This window comes from Canis lupus, chromosome 27 (genome assembly GCF_048164855.1).
Source record: "Canis lupus baileyi chromosome 27, mCanLup2.hap1, whole genome shotgun sequence".
Lineage (NCBI taxonomy): Eukaryota > Metazoa > Chordata > Mammalia > Carnivora > Canidae > Canis > Canis lupus.
The window spans coordinates 11,165,853-11,181,890 of NC_132864.1; the positions used below are offsets into that span (position 1 = coordinate 11,165,853).

The 16,038-nt window shown below is 45.9% G+C and overlaps 1 protein-coding gene, 1 long non-coding RNA gene and 1 pseudogene across 4 annotated transcripts in view; 2 read left to right on the forward strand and 1 right to left on the reverse strand.

The window, feature by feature from the left end:
- TMEM132B (transmembrane protein 132B) overlaps window positions 1-16,038 on the reverse strand; it is a 371,275-nt gene that overhangs the window by 217,394 nt on the left and 137,843 nt on the right. For 2 of the 3 annotated variants that reach the window (XM_072802149.1, XM_072802151.1), the window contains exon 2: window positions 2,096-2,987. In XM_072802149.1, the coding sequence (XP_072658250.1) occupies window positions 2,096-2,987 (892 nt within the window). Of the gene's footprint in view, window positions 1-2,095; window positions 2,988-7,557; window positions 7,589-16,038 lie in introns of those variants that run through there. The other variant, XM_072802150.1, reaches the window with a different exon arrangement.
- LOC140619174 (uncharacterized) lies at window positions 32-13,026 on the forward strand. The gene is made up of 2 exons (XR_012019102.1): window positions 32-154; window positions 12,750-13,026. It is a non-coding gene; the product is annotated as an uncharacterized lncRNA (long non-coding RNA).
- Window positions 4,666-6,140, forward strand: LOC140619172 (annexin A2-like; annotated as a pseudogene).

The window sequence follows — 16,038 nt, forward strand, 5'->3', positions numbered from 1 at the left end:
GGGCACGTACACGCACGCACCACGCACGCACGCACCACGCACGCACGCACGCTCGCGGTCGGGATGGCAGCGTGGCCCACAGTCCGCAGACTCCAGGCTGGAAGCTTCTCCCCCGGGGCAGCACCAAGGCGCCACAACTGAAGTTTGAACAAAGGTGTGTCGTCCCTCCCCACGCCGCGGCCCCCACGGCCCTCCCCACGCCGCGCCCCCGCACGCCGCGGCATCCAAGCCCTGCGGAGAGTGAAGCCCGCCTCGCGGATACCCACGCTCAGCGGCCCCTCTTCCCCCAGAGCTGAACTCCCAGGGCGGATCCCCTGACGGCCCAGGCCCATTCCAGATCACACGGCAGCTTCTGCGGGAATCTGCGGAACCGAGGGTTTCTGCCCCTCGGGGCACCCCCACCCAGTGTCCTCCCGCACGGCTGGAGGAGGTGCACTCCTGGGGGCAGCAGCCGGGAAGGAGGGGCCCCGGAGCCTGTCCAGGCCCCCCGGCCCGCGCTGTGTGACCTCGGGCAAGCTACTCACCCCTCTGCGCCTCAGCGGAATAGGGGTGATAGCAAGTGCTCCCCTCCTCGAGCCGTCAGCATTCCGTGACTTCATGCACGTGAGCAACTCAGAACGTGCCTGGCCCATCCTCAGTCCTCGGTGAAAGCTAGCTAGTACCTGTGTGCCATTTCCCTGGCCCGGCCCCACGCCTCCCTGACCGGCTGACCCATCTGATCTCCCTTCCCTCAGGCTTCTCACCAGCGATGTTTCCCCCACGCCAAGCCTGGCGAATAAGTGACAACCACTCCAGCTCACATGGACTTGTAGGGTCGGCCAGGAGTCCTGGGCTCCGTGCTGTAGCCGCTGAACCATGTCTGCCCTGCCGAGGCACACAGAGGGAATGCGGACGTGCTGCAATCGATTAGCAGCGTCGGCCACGGCAGAGGGCGGGCAGGTGTGCTGTAGACGACTAGCAATGTCTGTAGGGGCAGAAGGCACTTTCAGTGGTACGAGTGCAGAATCCATACCTTTGCCATGCTTGGTGTGGCGCAAGCATCTGATGCTGCCTTGGGCTGAAGGAATCTCTACAGAGCAACAACTGGGCTTTAGACCAAACCAGCCCCAGCACTGCAATGACTAGCACAGGGCTGGGGCCACACTAAGTTCTGACTCAGTTATCACCAAAACTAACTCAGGAGACTCCAAACAGACAGTGGGCTTCCTGCAGGCTAATAAGCCCACCTGGGATCTGCCAAAGCCTCAGGATCCTACTGCAGGCCCAAAGGAGCACACCTCCAGACAGGCATGATCCGCACGTCAGCCTCCATCAGAATTAGAAGGATCCCATTTCTCACTTCTGTTGCACCCACCTTGGTATCTGAGTACCAGGCAAAGCACCACAGGCTAACTCAGTGAGGACTCTGTTCCAAGACCTTTACCAACTTGAATCTTCACAGCAACCCTGAGACACACAGCCCATCGTTATCCCCATCCACCAGTGAGGGAACAGAAGTCCAGAGAGGTTAGACGACTCACCCCACGGCACACAGCTGGGACTGGCAGAGCCGCTGCTGCATCCTACTGCTGTTCACGAAGCTCTGTGAGCAAAATCAGCTAGAGACAGGTTTGTCCCCCGAGCAAAGAAGCTACCCACGTTTTTCAATCCTCAAACTGCGTCTTCATCATACAGAGACTGGTTTAATCTACTAAAGGATTCTTTACTGATTGTTCACTTTGATGAAAACCTGAGAGGTTGGAGATGCCTCGGGAAGCTCTTTCCTGCAGTTGGAAAGTGGAACTCATTTACAAAGTTTCCACTTAGAGGCAGCGAGTCAAGGCAGGCAGTGATAGGTTCAGAGTGTCACCTGCCGGCCTGACATGCTGCTCTCAGAGCACTTGTTATTAATCCTGGCTTCTAGAGAACATAGATGCCAGGCCCACGCCCTCAGATCCTGCTTCACTTTGTCCTCTCACAGGGTCTCTATTCTGTGTTGGTCAATTTCCTCACTATGCTGGATACTCAGCAGATTAGTAACACCACGTTTTAACTGGCAATTCACTGATGACCAAAAGTTGGCTTCCGTTCCATCCCACCCACCAAAGCCACTTACCTCAGAGTGAAGTGGTCTGCCATAGAGCCGCTGGCCAGAGAGACCAGAAAGGTGGCCGTGTCCCCTTCCCGGACAAGGTTCAGGGGTACTGAGATGACCACGTTCTCATCCAGGTTCACCAGCGACCACTTCAGATCGTCTTGAGTCGGGTAGACTACCACACTCCCAATCCTTTCCCGGGGTGGAGACACCTGCTGGGGGCTGTCCTGGCCTGAGTGGATGTTGTTCTCCCACTTGCCATCCTCCTCCAGTGGACACTGGCCAGCCTGGTCAGCCGGGTAGAGCGTGAAGAAGAGCTCCATGGCAGTGCCCCCCAGCAGGGCCGGGATCTCCTCCTCAGGCTCTAGGTCCAGCCCCGAGCTGAACCACTCGGGCAGCAGCTCCAGCTCAGCCACACACAGCCCTGGATCCCCTCGTAGCCGACAGCTGGCAGCCACCTCCCTGGCCTCAGGGAAAGCAAACATCTTGACGCACGGTAGGTTTTCCTCAGGGTCACTGTCGTCCCAGTCCATCCCCGTGATGTAAAACAAGGTCTGCACTTTGGGTCTGTTGGAGTAGATGGAGCTGTCAAGGATGTGGGATTTCAGCTTCCAGTTGAACGGAAACTTCTCCATGTTTCCAAAGGATGCAGAAGTCAACATGAACTCCTGGGGGATTGTCTTCTCTGCTGAAAATGGGCCATAGCTGGCATTGATGGTTGGGGGGTTCCTGGCCCGGTAGATAAAGAAGGACTCCACCCGGGCCTGCAGACTGGAGTTCCTTGTGACGTCCTGGTTGGCTTCTTTAAGGAAGAAGGCCTCCTCTGCATCAGCAATGTGGAAGCTTGTGGGCAGATAGGCAGGGAGCGAGGAAAACCTCTGCAGGCTATCCACAATGCCTCGGCTCTCCGTCTCTGTGCAAGAAAGGAAAGGAAAGGAAGAATAAAGGCCGGGCCCTGAGAAGCCAGGAAACAACAGTGCAGTCTACACCCACTGCTCCAGCAAACCACCCCCGGCCCACGGGGCCTCCCCTAGCCTCAGCACAGGGTTCTTCAGGAATCATCCAAAACAGCCAGTGTCGAGTGGGAAGGAGCTCACGTACCACTGATCCAATAGACTGTGGCTGCATAGTCTCCCCCCTCTCCACCCAAGGGAAAACATCGCCTCCTCTTACTCTCCAAAGACCCAGGCTCAGAGGATCACAGCCTCTTTGTTAGGTCACCCCACAGAGAGGAGGTTGTGAACCTGCAAAAGCCCACCGAAGCCAGTATCATGCCATTATATAGGCCATGCTACCACTTCATCATTTGATAGTTACACTTCTACTCATCCACCCAAGATGCAGCATCTACGTGAACATTCAGACATCTCCATAATTCTTACTGAAATGAGGGTGAAACTATGGCTCAGCGTTCCCACTTCTAGAAAGCTCTCCTTCTGAAAACCTAGTGGGACTGCGCAGAGGTTGATTTATCTGCAAGGATGTTCATTGCAGCATCATTTTGCATTTCCCACAAACAAACTTAGGAGCACATGTGCTGGAGCCAGAGGCCTGGATCTGAATCCCACCTCTGCCTCTTCCTAACTGAGCCACTTGTGCAAATTAGTTTAACCCCTCTGTGTCTCAAATGTCCTCGTAAATATGCAAGATGTAAATACAAGTTCTGCATTGTTGGATTAAGCCTTAATGAGTTAGTAATTATGAAGCACTCAGAATACCGCTAACACACATAAATCTCAGTCTTTACCTGCTATTGTTACTATTATTACTATTTATTAGTTGAAAACATTCTAAAGGTTTATCAACAGGAAACTAGATAAACCACAAATTTTTATAGTGGAAAAACAGGCAGGTATAAGAAAAATAAGGTAGAGTTACATACAAGGACATACTTTAAAAATGTCCACAATAAAAAAAAAAAAGTCCACAATATGTCACTCATTAAGTATAAAAAATTATAAATGTATCCTCATGATCCTACTTGGATTTTTTTAAGATTCCATATGTGTTTGTCTGTGTGTGTAAATGTATATACATATTTGTGTGTCTACAGAACCAAAGAGAAAGAGTTTTGACATCTAGATTTCTACTTTCTTTAAATTTGTTACCACTATGTATTATTTTGTAATTAAAATATATACATAAACATGTATATGTGTGTATGTATACCTATGTGTGTGTGTGTGTGTGTGTGTTTCTTTCAGTGGGAAAACACAGACTTCCAACCAGCTTTTTCAAACTTAAGAGAGGCCACCAGGAACCAGGCCAAGAACAGACAGGGCTTCTTCTCTGCCCTAAAATAATAAATCTCCAACCCTAGAGCCAGTGCAAGAAGAAATGCAACCAGGCAGCAGTGTTTAAAATGTAGCATTGGGGGTAAACAAAAGGCAAACAAATACCACTCCATAGACTCTAACTCCTGGTAACTTTTTTTATTGCAGCCATTACAGATTCGCAAAATATACTTTTCTGTTGATTTAATTTGGGGACCCCTTTTCAGGCCTGTGCTTGGTGAGCTTTCCTTGCCCAAAGGATGACAAAATTGTAATTAGGAGACTGGGGAGGCTCGCAGCTTTCAGCACCCGGCCCACCCACCTTCCTTCAAAATGTCTCCTGTTCACTAAATTCTCTGCAAGCTCAGCTTGGAGGGTGATCACTCCACGCCTCCAAGTGCATACGAGTCAGTCAAAGCATATACGAATTTTGATGCTGAGCGTGATGCTGCAAACACTGAAACAGCCATCAAGACCAAAGGTGTGGGTGAGGTCACCATTCTCAACATTTTGACCAACTGCAGCAATAAACAGGAGGTTGCCTTCGCCTACCAGAGAAGGGCCAAAAATGAACTTGCATCAGCACTGAAGTCAGCCTTGTTCAGCCACCTGGAGACCGTGATTTTGGGCCTATTGAAAACACCTGCTCCGTATAATGCTTCTGAATTGAAAGCCTCCATGAAGGGGCTGGGGACTGACGAGGACTCCCTCAAGAACTTCAGGAAATTAACAGAGTCTACAAGGAAATGTACAAGACCAATCTGGAAAAGGACATAATTTCTGACACATCTGGTGACTTCCGCAAGCTGATAGTTGCCCTTGCAAAGGGTAGAAGAGCAGAGGATAGCTCTATCATTGATTTGATTGATTGACCAATATGATTATGGGCTGATTGACCAATATGCCCGGGATCTCTATGATGCTGGAGTGAAGAGGAAAGGAATTGATGTGCCTTGGTGGATCAGCATCATGACCGAGAGGAGTATGTGTCACCTCCAGAAAGTATTTGAAAGGTATAAGAGCTACAGCCCTTATGACATCCTGGAGAGCATCAAGAAGGAGGTCAAAGGAGACCTGGAAATGCTTTCCTGAACCTGGTCCAGTGCATTCAGAACAAGCCCCTGTATTTTGCTGACCGACTGTATGACTCCATGAAGGACAAGGGGACTCATGATAAAGTCCTGAGTAGAATCATGGTCTCGGGACGCCTGGATGGCTCAGTGGTTGAGCATCTGCCTTTGGCTCAGAACGTGATCCTGGATTCCTGGGATCGAGTCCCGCATCGGGCTCCTTGCATGGAGCCTGCTTCTCCTCCCTCTGCCTGTGTCTCTGCTTCTCTTTCTGTGTCTCTCATGAATAAATAAATAAAATCTTTAAAAAAAATAGAATCATTGTCTCTTGCAGTGAAGTGGACATGTTGAAATTTAGGTCTGAATTCAAGAGAAAGTATGGCAAGTCCCTGTACTACTACATCCAGCAAGACACCAAGGGCGACTACCAGAAGGCGCTGTTGTACCTGTGTGGTGGGGAAGCCCACCACAGCATAAGCGTCTAGGAGTAATGCCCCTTTGTTTCCAGCTAACAGTTCTAGAAAATAGCTTGTGACTAACAGTCCCCTTATGCCAGTCCCTGTGAAGATGGCATTAGCATAGCCCCCTCCCCATCCTTATTTTAGTTGCCTAAGCATTGCCTGCCTCTCATGTCTAGTCTCTCCTTTTAGCCAAAGAAATGAACATTCCAAGGAGTTGGAAGTGAAATCTATAATGTGAAACACTTTGCGTCTTGTGTACTGTGTCATAGCAGATGAATAAACTAAATTTTTAATTTAAAAAAAAAAAGGAGACTGGGGAAAAGATACAACCACGTAGGGATGGATGCATCCATTCTCCGAGAAGGTGTTCAGGACGCAATTTCTCCACAAAACACTGCGTGATCTCACTAGCATGTGTAACCTAAAATAGTTAGATCCTTAGAAGCAGACAATAGGCAGTGATGGCCAGGAGCTGGGGTTGGGGAGAGGAAGTGGGGAGGTGTTAGTCAAAGGGTACAAAATTTCAATCATGCAAGATGAATAATCTCTGGAGATCTACTGTAGAACATGTGACATGGTTAACAAATCTGTGTTGTATGCTGTAATTTGCTAAGAGGATAGATTTTTTTTTAAAGATTTATTTATTTATTTGTTTGTTTGTTTGTTTATTTATTTATTTATTCCTGAGAGACACAGAGAGAGAGAGAGGCAGAGACACAGGCAGAGGGAGAAGCAGGCTTCATGCTGGAGCCCGACGCGGGACTTGATCCCGGGACTCCAGGATCGCACCCTGGGCCAAAGGCAGGAGCCAAACCGCTGAGCCACCCAGGGATCCCCGAGGACAGATTTTAAATTAAACAGATACACACACACACACACACACACACACACACACACACGGTAGCAATGCAGATGTAATGTATATGTTAATGAGCTTGGTTGTGATTATGTATACATGAGTAGTTGTATCAAAGCATCAATTTTTATACCTTAAATATATATACTTTTATATGTTAGTGAGGAAGGTACGAAGGAAGAGAGGGAGAGAAGAAGGGAGGGGCTTTTCAAGTGTCATCACTATGGCCAGTCCTGTCTCAGATTAATTACTGGAGAAGCAGGGTTATTACCCACCCACTCTTCTAATTATCCATCTAACTATATTTACTACTCATTTGTCTTATTTCCACCACTGTGTCACGTAGGGCTATCACAGGGACAAGGCAGATGCGATTCTTGCCCCATGAAGCTGGCAAACCCTGAAGGAGGTCTCATCTAACATGGAACAATTAGGGAACAGAGGATTAACACCCCTAAAAACATCCATCCCAGAAATTCCCCACCTAGCAATCATGCTAGGATAATAATCCAAATATCAGTAAAGAGATTAGTGTGCCAGTATGTTCATCACAGGCATGGTTTACCACAGCAACACTTCTTAAAACAACCTAAAAACCCATCAAGAGGGAAATGACTAAGTAAATGATGAAAACCATACTGTGTGTAGGACACTAAGTGGTCATCAGCACCACGACTTCAACAAATATGGAGCGTCATGAGAAAATGTTTACAACATATTAAGTGAAAAAGCAGACATCAAAACTCTATTTAAATTATTCCAAATCTGTTTAAAATCTATAATTATGCACATAATATATATTATGTAGAACATATATGCTTACCCACATAAACACGCATACCATATACTGACTTCCATGATCCAGACATACATTTCTTCCAGGATGTAACCTATGGATTGGGTAGGATTTGGGTGGAAAACAGAGGGGGAGTGGGAAATGACTTTGAAGAATTAGCCTCATCTAAAGGAAAGTTTTAGCTACTGCCGCCACCAAGGGGCAATTTGTATTTTGACAATGTCAAGCAATGCAGAAGCGCCATTCCATATGAAATTTAAATTAGTTTTTTGTTGGTTTATTTCCCATCTCCAAACCAGGAATTTAAATTCTAGATGCCATGAAATAATTGGCAACAAGGGAACATCTGCCTTTAGCCACATGACAGCACCCTTGTGCAGAGCAAAATGGGCACCCAGCTGACCAGATTTGGGAAGTAGAGTGGGTCCAAATTTTACCTTCTCATAAAATTTAGGGGAAGAGCAAGGCCAGGTTTAAATTCTGACTTATTTAAAATCATGGAAAAGGAAATTAAAATATGTGCAGAGTTTAGTATGCTCTTTTTTCATTGTGGATTTTTTAAATCATTTATGTCAATATTTTATACCTCTCAAAAATTGATTTACAAGAAATTTAAAGCTGTGCCTCCTCTCTTGTTTATTGTGGCCAAAGCCTGCATTTTATCTGAAATAACAGTGTGAGGTTTACAGTCCCACCACCCCACCATAACTCAAGCAAAATGCAGTACAAATTTTGTCTGAAAGCTTATATGGAAAGCCATAAACATCGGCTGCCAGGGTCTCATTTTGTCCTCGAACCAGATTGCAACAAAATATGATATCCAAATTTAGGAGTATTTTATAAAGCCATGGGACTGTATTGCTGAGAAATACATCCATGGCTTGAGAAGCTACCACTCACTCCTCCCTCTGGTCCCCAAATGTCATCTAGTGGCACCATTCTTGGTCCCATTGGCAGGTAGACCGTGTGGCCTGAATTAATGAGCCCCTATTCAGTCAGCTGATTTCCTAGAGGACTACTCACCACCCATCCAAAGGAGGTAGGTCCTGAGAGCATAAAATGAGGGAGTCTCAGGAGGCCCAGCTGAACAGGGCTTTCATCACTGCCCTCCTCCTGAGCCAGGAAGAGAATCAAGCACAGCTTCAGCAAGAGCACAAGCTAAGCCAGAGGGATGCTCTGTGGCTTTAGCAGAGAACCTCCCAGAATGAAGCAATCTACAGGGCACAGGGCACCAGGAACCCTGGCAGGGACTCTGTGACCCCAAGTGCATGAATGGACATCACTGCTGTGTCTGGTACACAAAAAATATTCCTGGACATGTGCCTTGGTTAGGACTGGCAGGACCTGTAGTCTCGAGCCCCAAGATGGTGCAACCCACAGGCTCAGTTTCTCCTGACCTGGTAGCTAATTATCAATCTTGTGGCTACTGGTCACCCACCAAAGGGTAACAGCCTGTTACATTTCTGCAGCTGAATCTCTTCTAATTCACACTAGACAACTCGGGGATAGACAGCCAGCCATAGAAGGCTCTCCTTCCAGTGGGCCAGGTGGCCAAGTCTTTGAAAAACACCAGCAACAGACATCCCTCACTGATCTTGCCTCACACTGGCAAAGTATGGCCCTGACTTACAGCTGATAATTTTCAACCCTGGTTGCACAGGAGATACGCAGGGTAGGAAACATAAATCATACCTGGGCCTCCCCACCAATTTGATTTAGATGGTCTCAGCGGGGGGGCGGGGGAGGGTGCATTTTTTTCTGTGTTCTCTAGGTGACTCAACCAAACAACAGACACTACTCCGTAGGCAGTAGGTGCTTTGTGTCTACCTAAAAATTAACTCATTCATTGCCTTGAGGGCAAGTGTTGGGTCATATGCTAACAAGTTCATTAAGGTTTAGATAGGACTATAAATTATAGTGATAGAAAAACATAAAATACAGAGAAGGGCCAATGCAATCATTGTCAACATCACAATTTACATAATCCTCATGATGTACCTTCTTACAGGTAGTAACTCTTCATCTTTATTTTGGTTAGAAGGATTTGATGATTGTCCCTGCTTGTAGATGGGGAAACCGAGGCACCGAGGGTTATGTGACCTGCCTGAGATCACACAGCTAGTAAGCAGCAGAGGTAGGATTCCATCCAAGCAGGTCAGCTCCAAGCAGAGCTCGTGGTCCTTACAGTCTGCTGCCACAGGACAGCTCAGCAAGCAACATCTACACCATAAGAGCATGAGCCAAAGGAACTGCCAATGTGCCTCTGAACTGCCCAGCTCTCAAAACACAAGATGAGGTCACTAGTTGGACACTGACCATAAGATGGAAGGACTCTTGTCCTTTTGCAAGAAGCAAAGCTTTTTCCTGGCTCTGAGAGATTCCTCTGTGGGGTACTCCAGAATGGCCCCTGAGGAGACATGATAGCACCTTACAACACCCTGCAAGCGTACTAGCATGCTTCCTTTGGGTGCTCCTGCCTATAAGGCGGGATGCAGCCATGACAGACAATCAAGCAAAAGCCATTCTACAGAGAACAAAGACAAAGGAGTGTGGGCCAGGAGAGCGGACAGCTGGTGGAAGGTCCAGTCTGATAGAAAGGTAAAATCCAGATTATGATCATAAAGAATCCTACCCTTCCACTCCCCTCCAGGAACAGGCTTCCTTACCAAACCAGCCAAGATCTTAGAAAGAGGCAGGACACTGGAGATTATATCCTCAGGCAAAATCTGGGGGTACAAATATTCTATACAGACAATAAAAGGCCAATTCACAATATTTAGAACATAACAGAATATTAACCTTTTCATTCATGATGTGTAACACTGCTTTTATGCCAAGAAAGCTCTCCCCATATCCCAAGATCAAATACATGCTCACGGATACTTTCACCTAGTTTTCTGTGGGTAGGTGTATGTAGACACAGGTGTGTGTCTATATTTTTACATCTAATTCTTCTTTATTGAGGGATATTTGACAATTAAAAATTGTATATATTTAAGATGTACACTTTGGAGGTTTGAAACACATATATATTGTGAAATAATCACCACAACCAAGTTAATTCATCTCAGAGGGTGATGGGTACGTGAATTAGCTTGATATTTTTTTTCTTTTTCTGGTAGTGAGATTACAGATGTCCCCTCTTTGTGGATTTCAGGTATTACATTTAACTCTTGAATTCATCTGAAAAGTCTCTAGGTGTATAACATAAATGGAGAATCTGTTGGCAGCAGATAATTAGCTTTCACTGAATCATCAATAGAAGTATTGTATTTTACTTCCCAGTTTGGAGGTGGAGGAGAGTTATCAAAAAACTTGGGGATGGAGTCTATAAAAGTAATTAAGTTAAAATGAGGTCACCAGGGCAAACCCTAATCTAACACTACTTCTAGGACACACACGCATATGCATGTATGTGTACACACACACACACACACACACACACACACACACAGCAAAGACCGTATGAGGACACAGGAAAAGCTGTCTATAAAACAAGCAGAGAAGCCTCAAAGAAATCAACGTGCTGCTACCATGATCTTGGGCATCTAGCTTCCAGAGTTGTGACAAAATAAATTCCTGTTTTTTAAACCACTCAGTTTGTGGTACTTTGTTATGGTAGCCCTAGTAAATTCACACAGGGGTTACTATTTTATATCAAATTTTTATTAGCTAGGCTTGCGCATTTTTTGCCTTCCACATGAACTGTAGAATCATTTTGTCAACTCCCATGCCAGAACTCAAGCAGACTCTTACCTGGAGGCAAAGCTCTGCATATGGGGGTTATGAACACCCTTCAACTTTCTGATATATGTTTCATGTATTTTCAAACTAAGAGAAATATTGACATTTTTTCCTTTAGAAAGAAAGACATGGAATTTGATTTTAAGTTACCACTTAAACACATTTCCCTGCATTCCCACAGAAACCACACAGAAATAAAAGCATAAAAGTACAAAAAAGGAATAAACTTATTATCTTGAGAAACGAAGGAAGGCTATCCAAAAATATTCCAACAAGTCTATGGAAGACAACAAGTGGCTGAAGGTGGGACACCCACTCCAGGCAGACCTGCTCCCAACTGTCCCCTCTCTGAGTAAAGGGAGAATACTTATCCCCAGTCAAAACTTAGCCCTTCTCTGAGGAGATTACATTAACCCTTGAGAGAAATGTCAGACATCCAAGTGTGGCGGGTGCTGGTGCTCTCATCCTGAGAGGGAATGCAGGTGGGGCAACCGCCATGCAACATGAGGACCAAAGGTACATAATGAGAAAGTAAGGCAGGAAGTCAGAAAAGAGCTAGCCACGACATGAGATAGAAGAATAAACTAAATAAAATAAGCTCCTGGGATCCCTGGGTGGCACAGCAGTTTAGCGCCTGCCTTTGGCCCAGGGCGCGATCCTGGAGACCCGGGATCAAATCCCACGTCGGGCTCCTGGTGCATGGAGCCTGCTTCTCCCTCTGCCTATGTCTCTGCCTCTCTCTCTCTCTCTCTCTCTCTCTCACTGTGTGCCTATCATAAATAAATAAAATTAAATTAAAAATTAAAAAAAAAAAAAAATAAGCTCCTACTTGCCTAAGCCCCCGTGGCCATTGGTTTCTGTTACCGGCAGCTAAATACAATGCTAACTGGTAAGAAAACAGAGCAGGAAGGTGTGTGCATTAGCTTAATCCTCCTCTCTTATACAAAGAGCACTACTGTCTAAACATGTTAATGCAAGGAGCAGGCGTAGAATAGTACCTCTGTAGAGTTATTGAAATAATCACCAGCAGAACTGAAAGCAGAAATGGCTGGCCCCCACTGGCTTTGGGGACAGAGATCAAAGACACAAAGGGATAGAAGATTATTGTTTTCTTTGGAAGTTACGCTGTATCATTTTATTGTCCCCATATGCACTCAGGACTGTGACGATGAGCAGGCTTTGTCTGCACAAACCCGAAACCAGCCAAGCAGGGGAGGGCAGCATTGAACAGTGCTGGAAATTGGAGCAGGGGAGCAAGGGGACAGCAGCTTTAGTCTAGACAATGAAGCATCGTGTTGGTGGGAGAAATGGCTACCTGTCAGAAAAAGTCTTCCCAACCATAGTATTGTATATGGCTGCTCAACCAGGAACTTGCCCAGCCTCTCCTGCATCCAGTGACCGGGGCACCAGTACTGGCCAAGGAAATATAAGTGTTGCATATTATGAAGCTAAAATTGTTATCTTTTACCTTCCAGTAGGGAGAAAAGGAGGAGTCTGAGGCCCCAGTCACGGCAGATCCATGAGCTGGAAGGAGCCTGGGCCCCCGAGTCTCTGCCTGGAGGAGAGCCTACCAACCGTGACCACCTAAATTGGATGTGAGCGAGAAATCATCTAGTGTGCTAAGCCATGGCCGATTTTTGTTCACTTGAGCAGCTAGCAATACCACTCTACAACCACAGTGTCTAGACTAACAATTTGAACAGTTGTGGTCCTGCCCCTACCAAAAATTTAAAACAAATCACATGTCTCTTCCTTTGTGTGAACTGGGCTTTTGTTAGCGCAAAGGAGAAAGATGTTCAAAGAAATAAAATGAGGGGCTGTTAAGCCAACGTGAAAGATTTCCATGGGCACCAGATGTAGAAAGAGCATTATTAAACGGATTATATAGATCTTAGTGACAGTAATTTTGACCTCCTATAGGCACCGTCAGCTGTTAAACAGTAGGAAATGTTGATGACCTTGTTCTAATTTCCATTTATATTTATTCTAAATTGGACACCTCAGAGATTGTTTAAATAAAAAAGGGAAATTCACTAAGTAATGCTGACAGCTTTGCTCCTGTTTGCTAGGGAGGCCGCTGAGGCTCACTAGAGGCAAAGGGACAGCCAGGCTGGACCCCCAGGCCTGCCACCGGCTCAACTGATGTACCCAGACAAGTCATTTCATCCCTCTGAGATTCAATTTCCCTCTGTGTCAAATGGGGTGCCACCTCCTGCAACCTTCCCTGCCACCAAAAGGAAACCTAGCATGTGACTTATTATTGTATAACTCCATTTACCGGAATGTCACATGTGGAGTCCATTTGCTTTGGACTTCTCACTTGTTCAGACCTGAGTCTTGTTAATGTCCACTCATTGTTGATATCAAAAGTGATTCTTGGGGCACCTGGGTAGCCCAGTCAGGTAAGCATCTGACTCTTGATTTTGGCTCAGGTCATGATCTCAGGGTCATGAGATGGAGCCCCATGTCTGACTCTGTGCTCAGCAGGGAGTCTGCGAGAGATTCTCTCTCCCTCCCCCTGTGCCCCTCCCCCAACTTGTGCTCACATGCTCTCCCTCTCAGAAAAAAGAGGGGGAAAAAGGTGATTCTTTCAGGTCACAGAAAACCCATACCAAGTCTAAACAAAAATGGAATTTAATGGCAGTCACAACTGGGGAGTGTAGGAGTGGGCTAGTGTCAGGCCTGGCTGGATTCAGCATCTAAGAAACGTCATTGACATGGATCTTCACAAATGTCTTCAACTGGAGAGTGCATACACAAATGGTACATCCACTGAATGGAATAGTACTCAGCAATAAAGGAAAGCAAAGGATGGATACACAACATGGATAAGTTTCAAACATATGCCCATGAATGAAATAAAGCAATCACAAAAAGCTACCTCCTGTATGATTTCACTTAGGTGACATTCTAGAAAAATCTCAACTACAGGGATGGAGAATAGGTCACAGACTGCTAAGAGTTACAGGCTGGGGAAGGTCTGACTACAAAACAAAAATTTTTAAAGGACTGGGAGGAGGTGATGGAACTGCTCTGTATCCTGGTTGTGGTGGTGCTTACACAAAGCTACACATGTGTCAAAAACTCATAGATCTATATGCCAAAAAGCAAATTTTACTGAAAGTAAATTTTAAAAGTTGGGTTTTTAAAAAAGATTTTATTTATTCGAGAGGGAGAGCGCACAAGCAAGGGGAGGGGCAGAGGGAGAGGGAGAAGCAGACTCCTCGCTGAGTAAGGGAGCCTGATGTGGGACTTCATCCCAGGACTCTGTGATCATGACCTGAGCTGAAAGAAGACTTAACCACCTGAGCTACCCCGATGCCCCTTAAAAGTTATTTTTTAAGATGCATTTTTTCTTCCCTCACTCTGCTCTCTCTCACAGAGCTGGTTTCATTCTCAATATGCACATAACAGCATGATTAGCATCACCAAGCCTCAATTTTCCTTCCTTCACATGCAACAAGACCATGTGGCAAGGAAGAAGCAAGCAGAGCATCTCCTTGTCTCTGACAGGTCACATGCTCATCCCTGAACCAATGACTGTGGCCAGAGGAATAGCCTGTTCCAATTGGTGCAGGCAAAGTCCTGTGTCTCTTCCCAAGAGCTTGGAGCTACATGAGCCCCAGCTAAAGTATCACATGGTTGGGGGGGTCCCCCCAAAACAACAGTAGGGTACCATTTTGACAAGAAGAATGAGGATGTTCTTTGTATGAAGCAACACAAAAATCCACTCAGTTACCCAAATGGAACAATTCCAACTAAGTCAAGGCTGATTTCTTTACTGTTAGTACTACTCTCAACAATGTTGGTCTGGGAAAAAAGATATCAGGAATACACCTGGGGTCACAAACCAGACATTTTAGTGACCATGCAGAACAAATGAGTTTAACCTTTAGAGTCTGACATAATCCATTTGAAACACAAGGTGGATAATCTGAACCCAGGACCCCCCCAAAAAAATAACATCCACTGCAGGGCTGATATGTTTATTTTAGAATACTGAATCTTCACAGTGATCTCAGCAGGCAGTGATAAAACAGAGACCTGGTCCCAAGCTCAGAAAGGCCCATGGTTGTTTTAATGCTCTGTTGTCCCACTCCACACCTCTGAAATTCTTAAGAGTTTATCTTTAAACTTGTGCTTTGTAAGTGCAGAGTAATGGGACAAGGAAGCAGGCACACAAGCATGCCCACACTATGCTCATCTGCTGGCCTTTCCTGCTCTGTTTGCACACGGCATTCCAGACGCCCCAGGAGCAAGATTTCCAGTGGACCCACCACACGGGGAGATTAGTGAGACCCAAAGCAAGCAAAAATGACTATGCTGCATCTAAGACATATTAGTAGGGGCGCTGACAGCTCAGAAAAGCCATGCTCTCCTTTCAAACCAGGACTTTCTTCAAATGCAGAAAAAAATGACAAAGTGCTACAGTGTGCTAATCAAGTGCAGTAGACACAGCTGAGTTAGTTCTGTGCAGAATTTCCATGGTCGTGAAAAGAACAAAATGCATATGAAAGTATGAGCTACAAAATATGACTGGTGTTGTTTTAAGGATTCTGCCTATGGGTTAATTGCCCTTATATTTGCATTTAAAACTGGTACTGTACCATAAAAAAATGAATGGTACATCACATAAACAGAATGAAAGATTAAAATCCTACGACCACCTCAGGAGAGGCAGAAAAAGCACTGGACAATGCAGTGAAACACTACTAACCCAGGCTAGCTCAGGTCAATCCAAAATCATTCGTGGAATATCTTTCC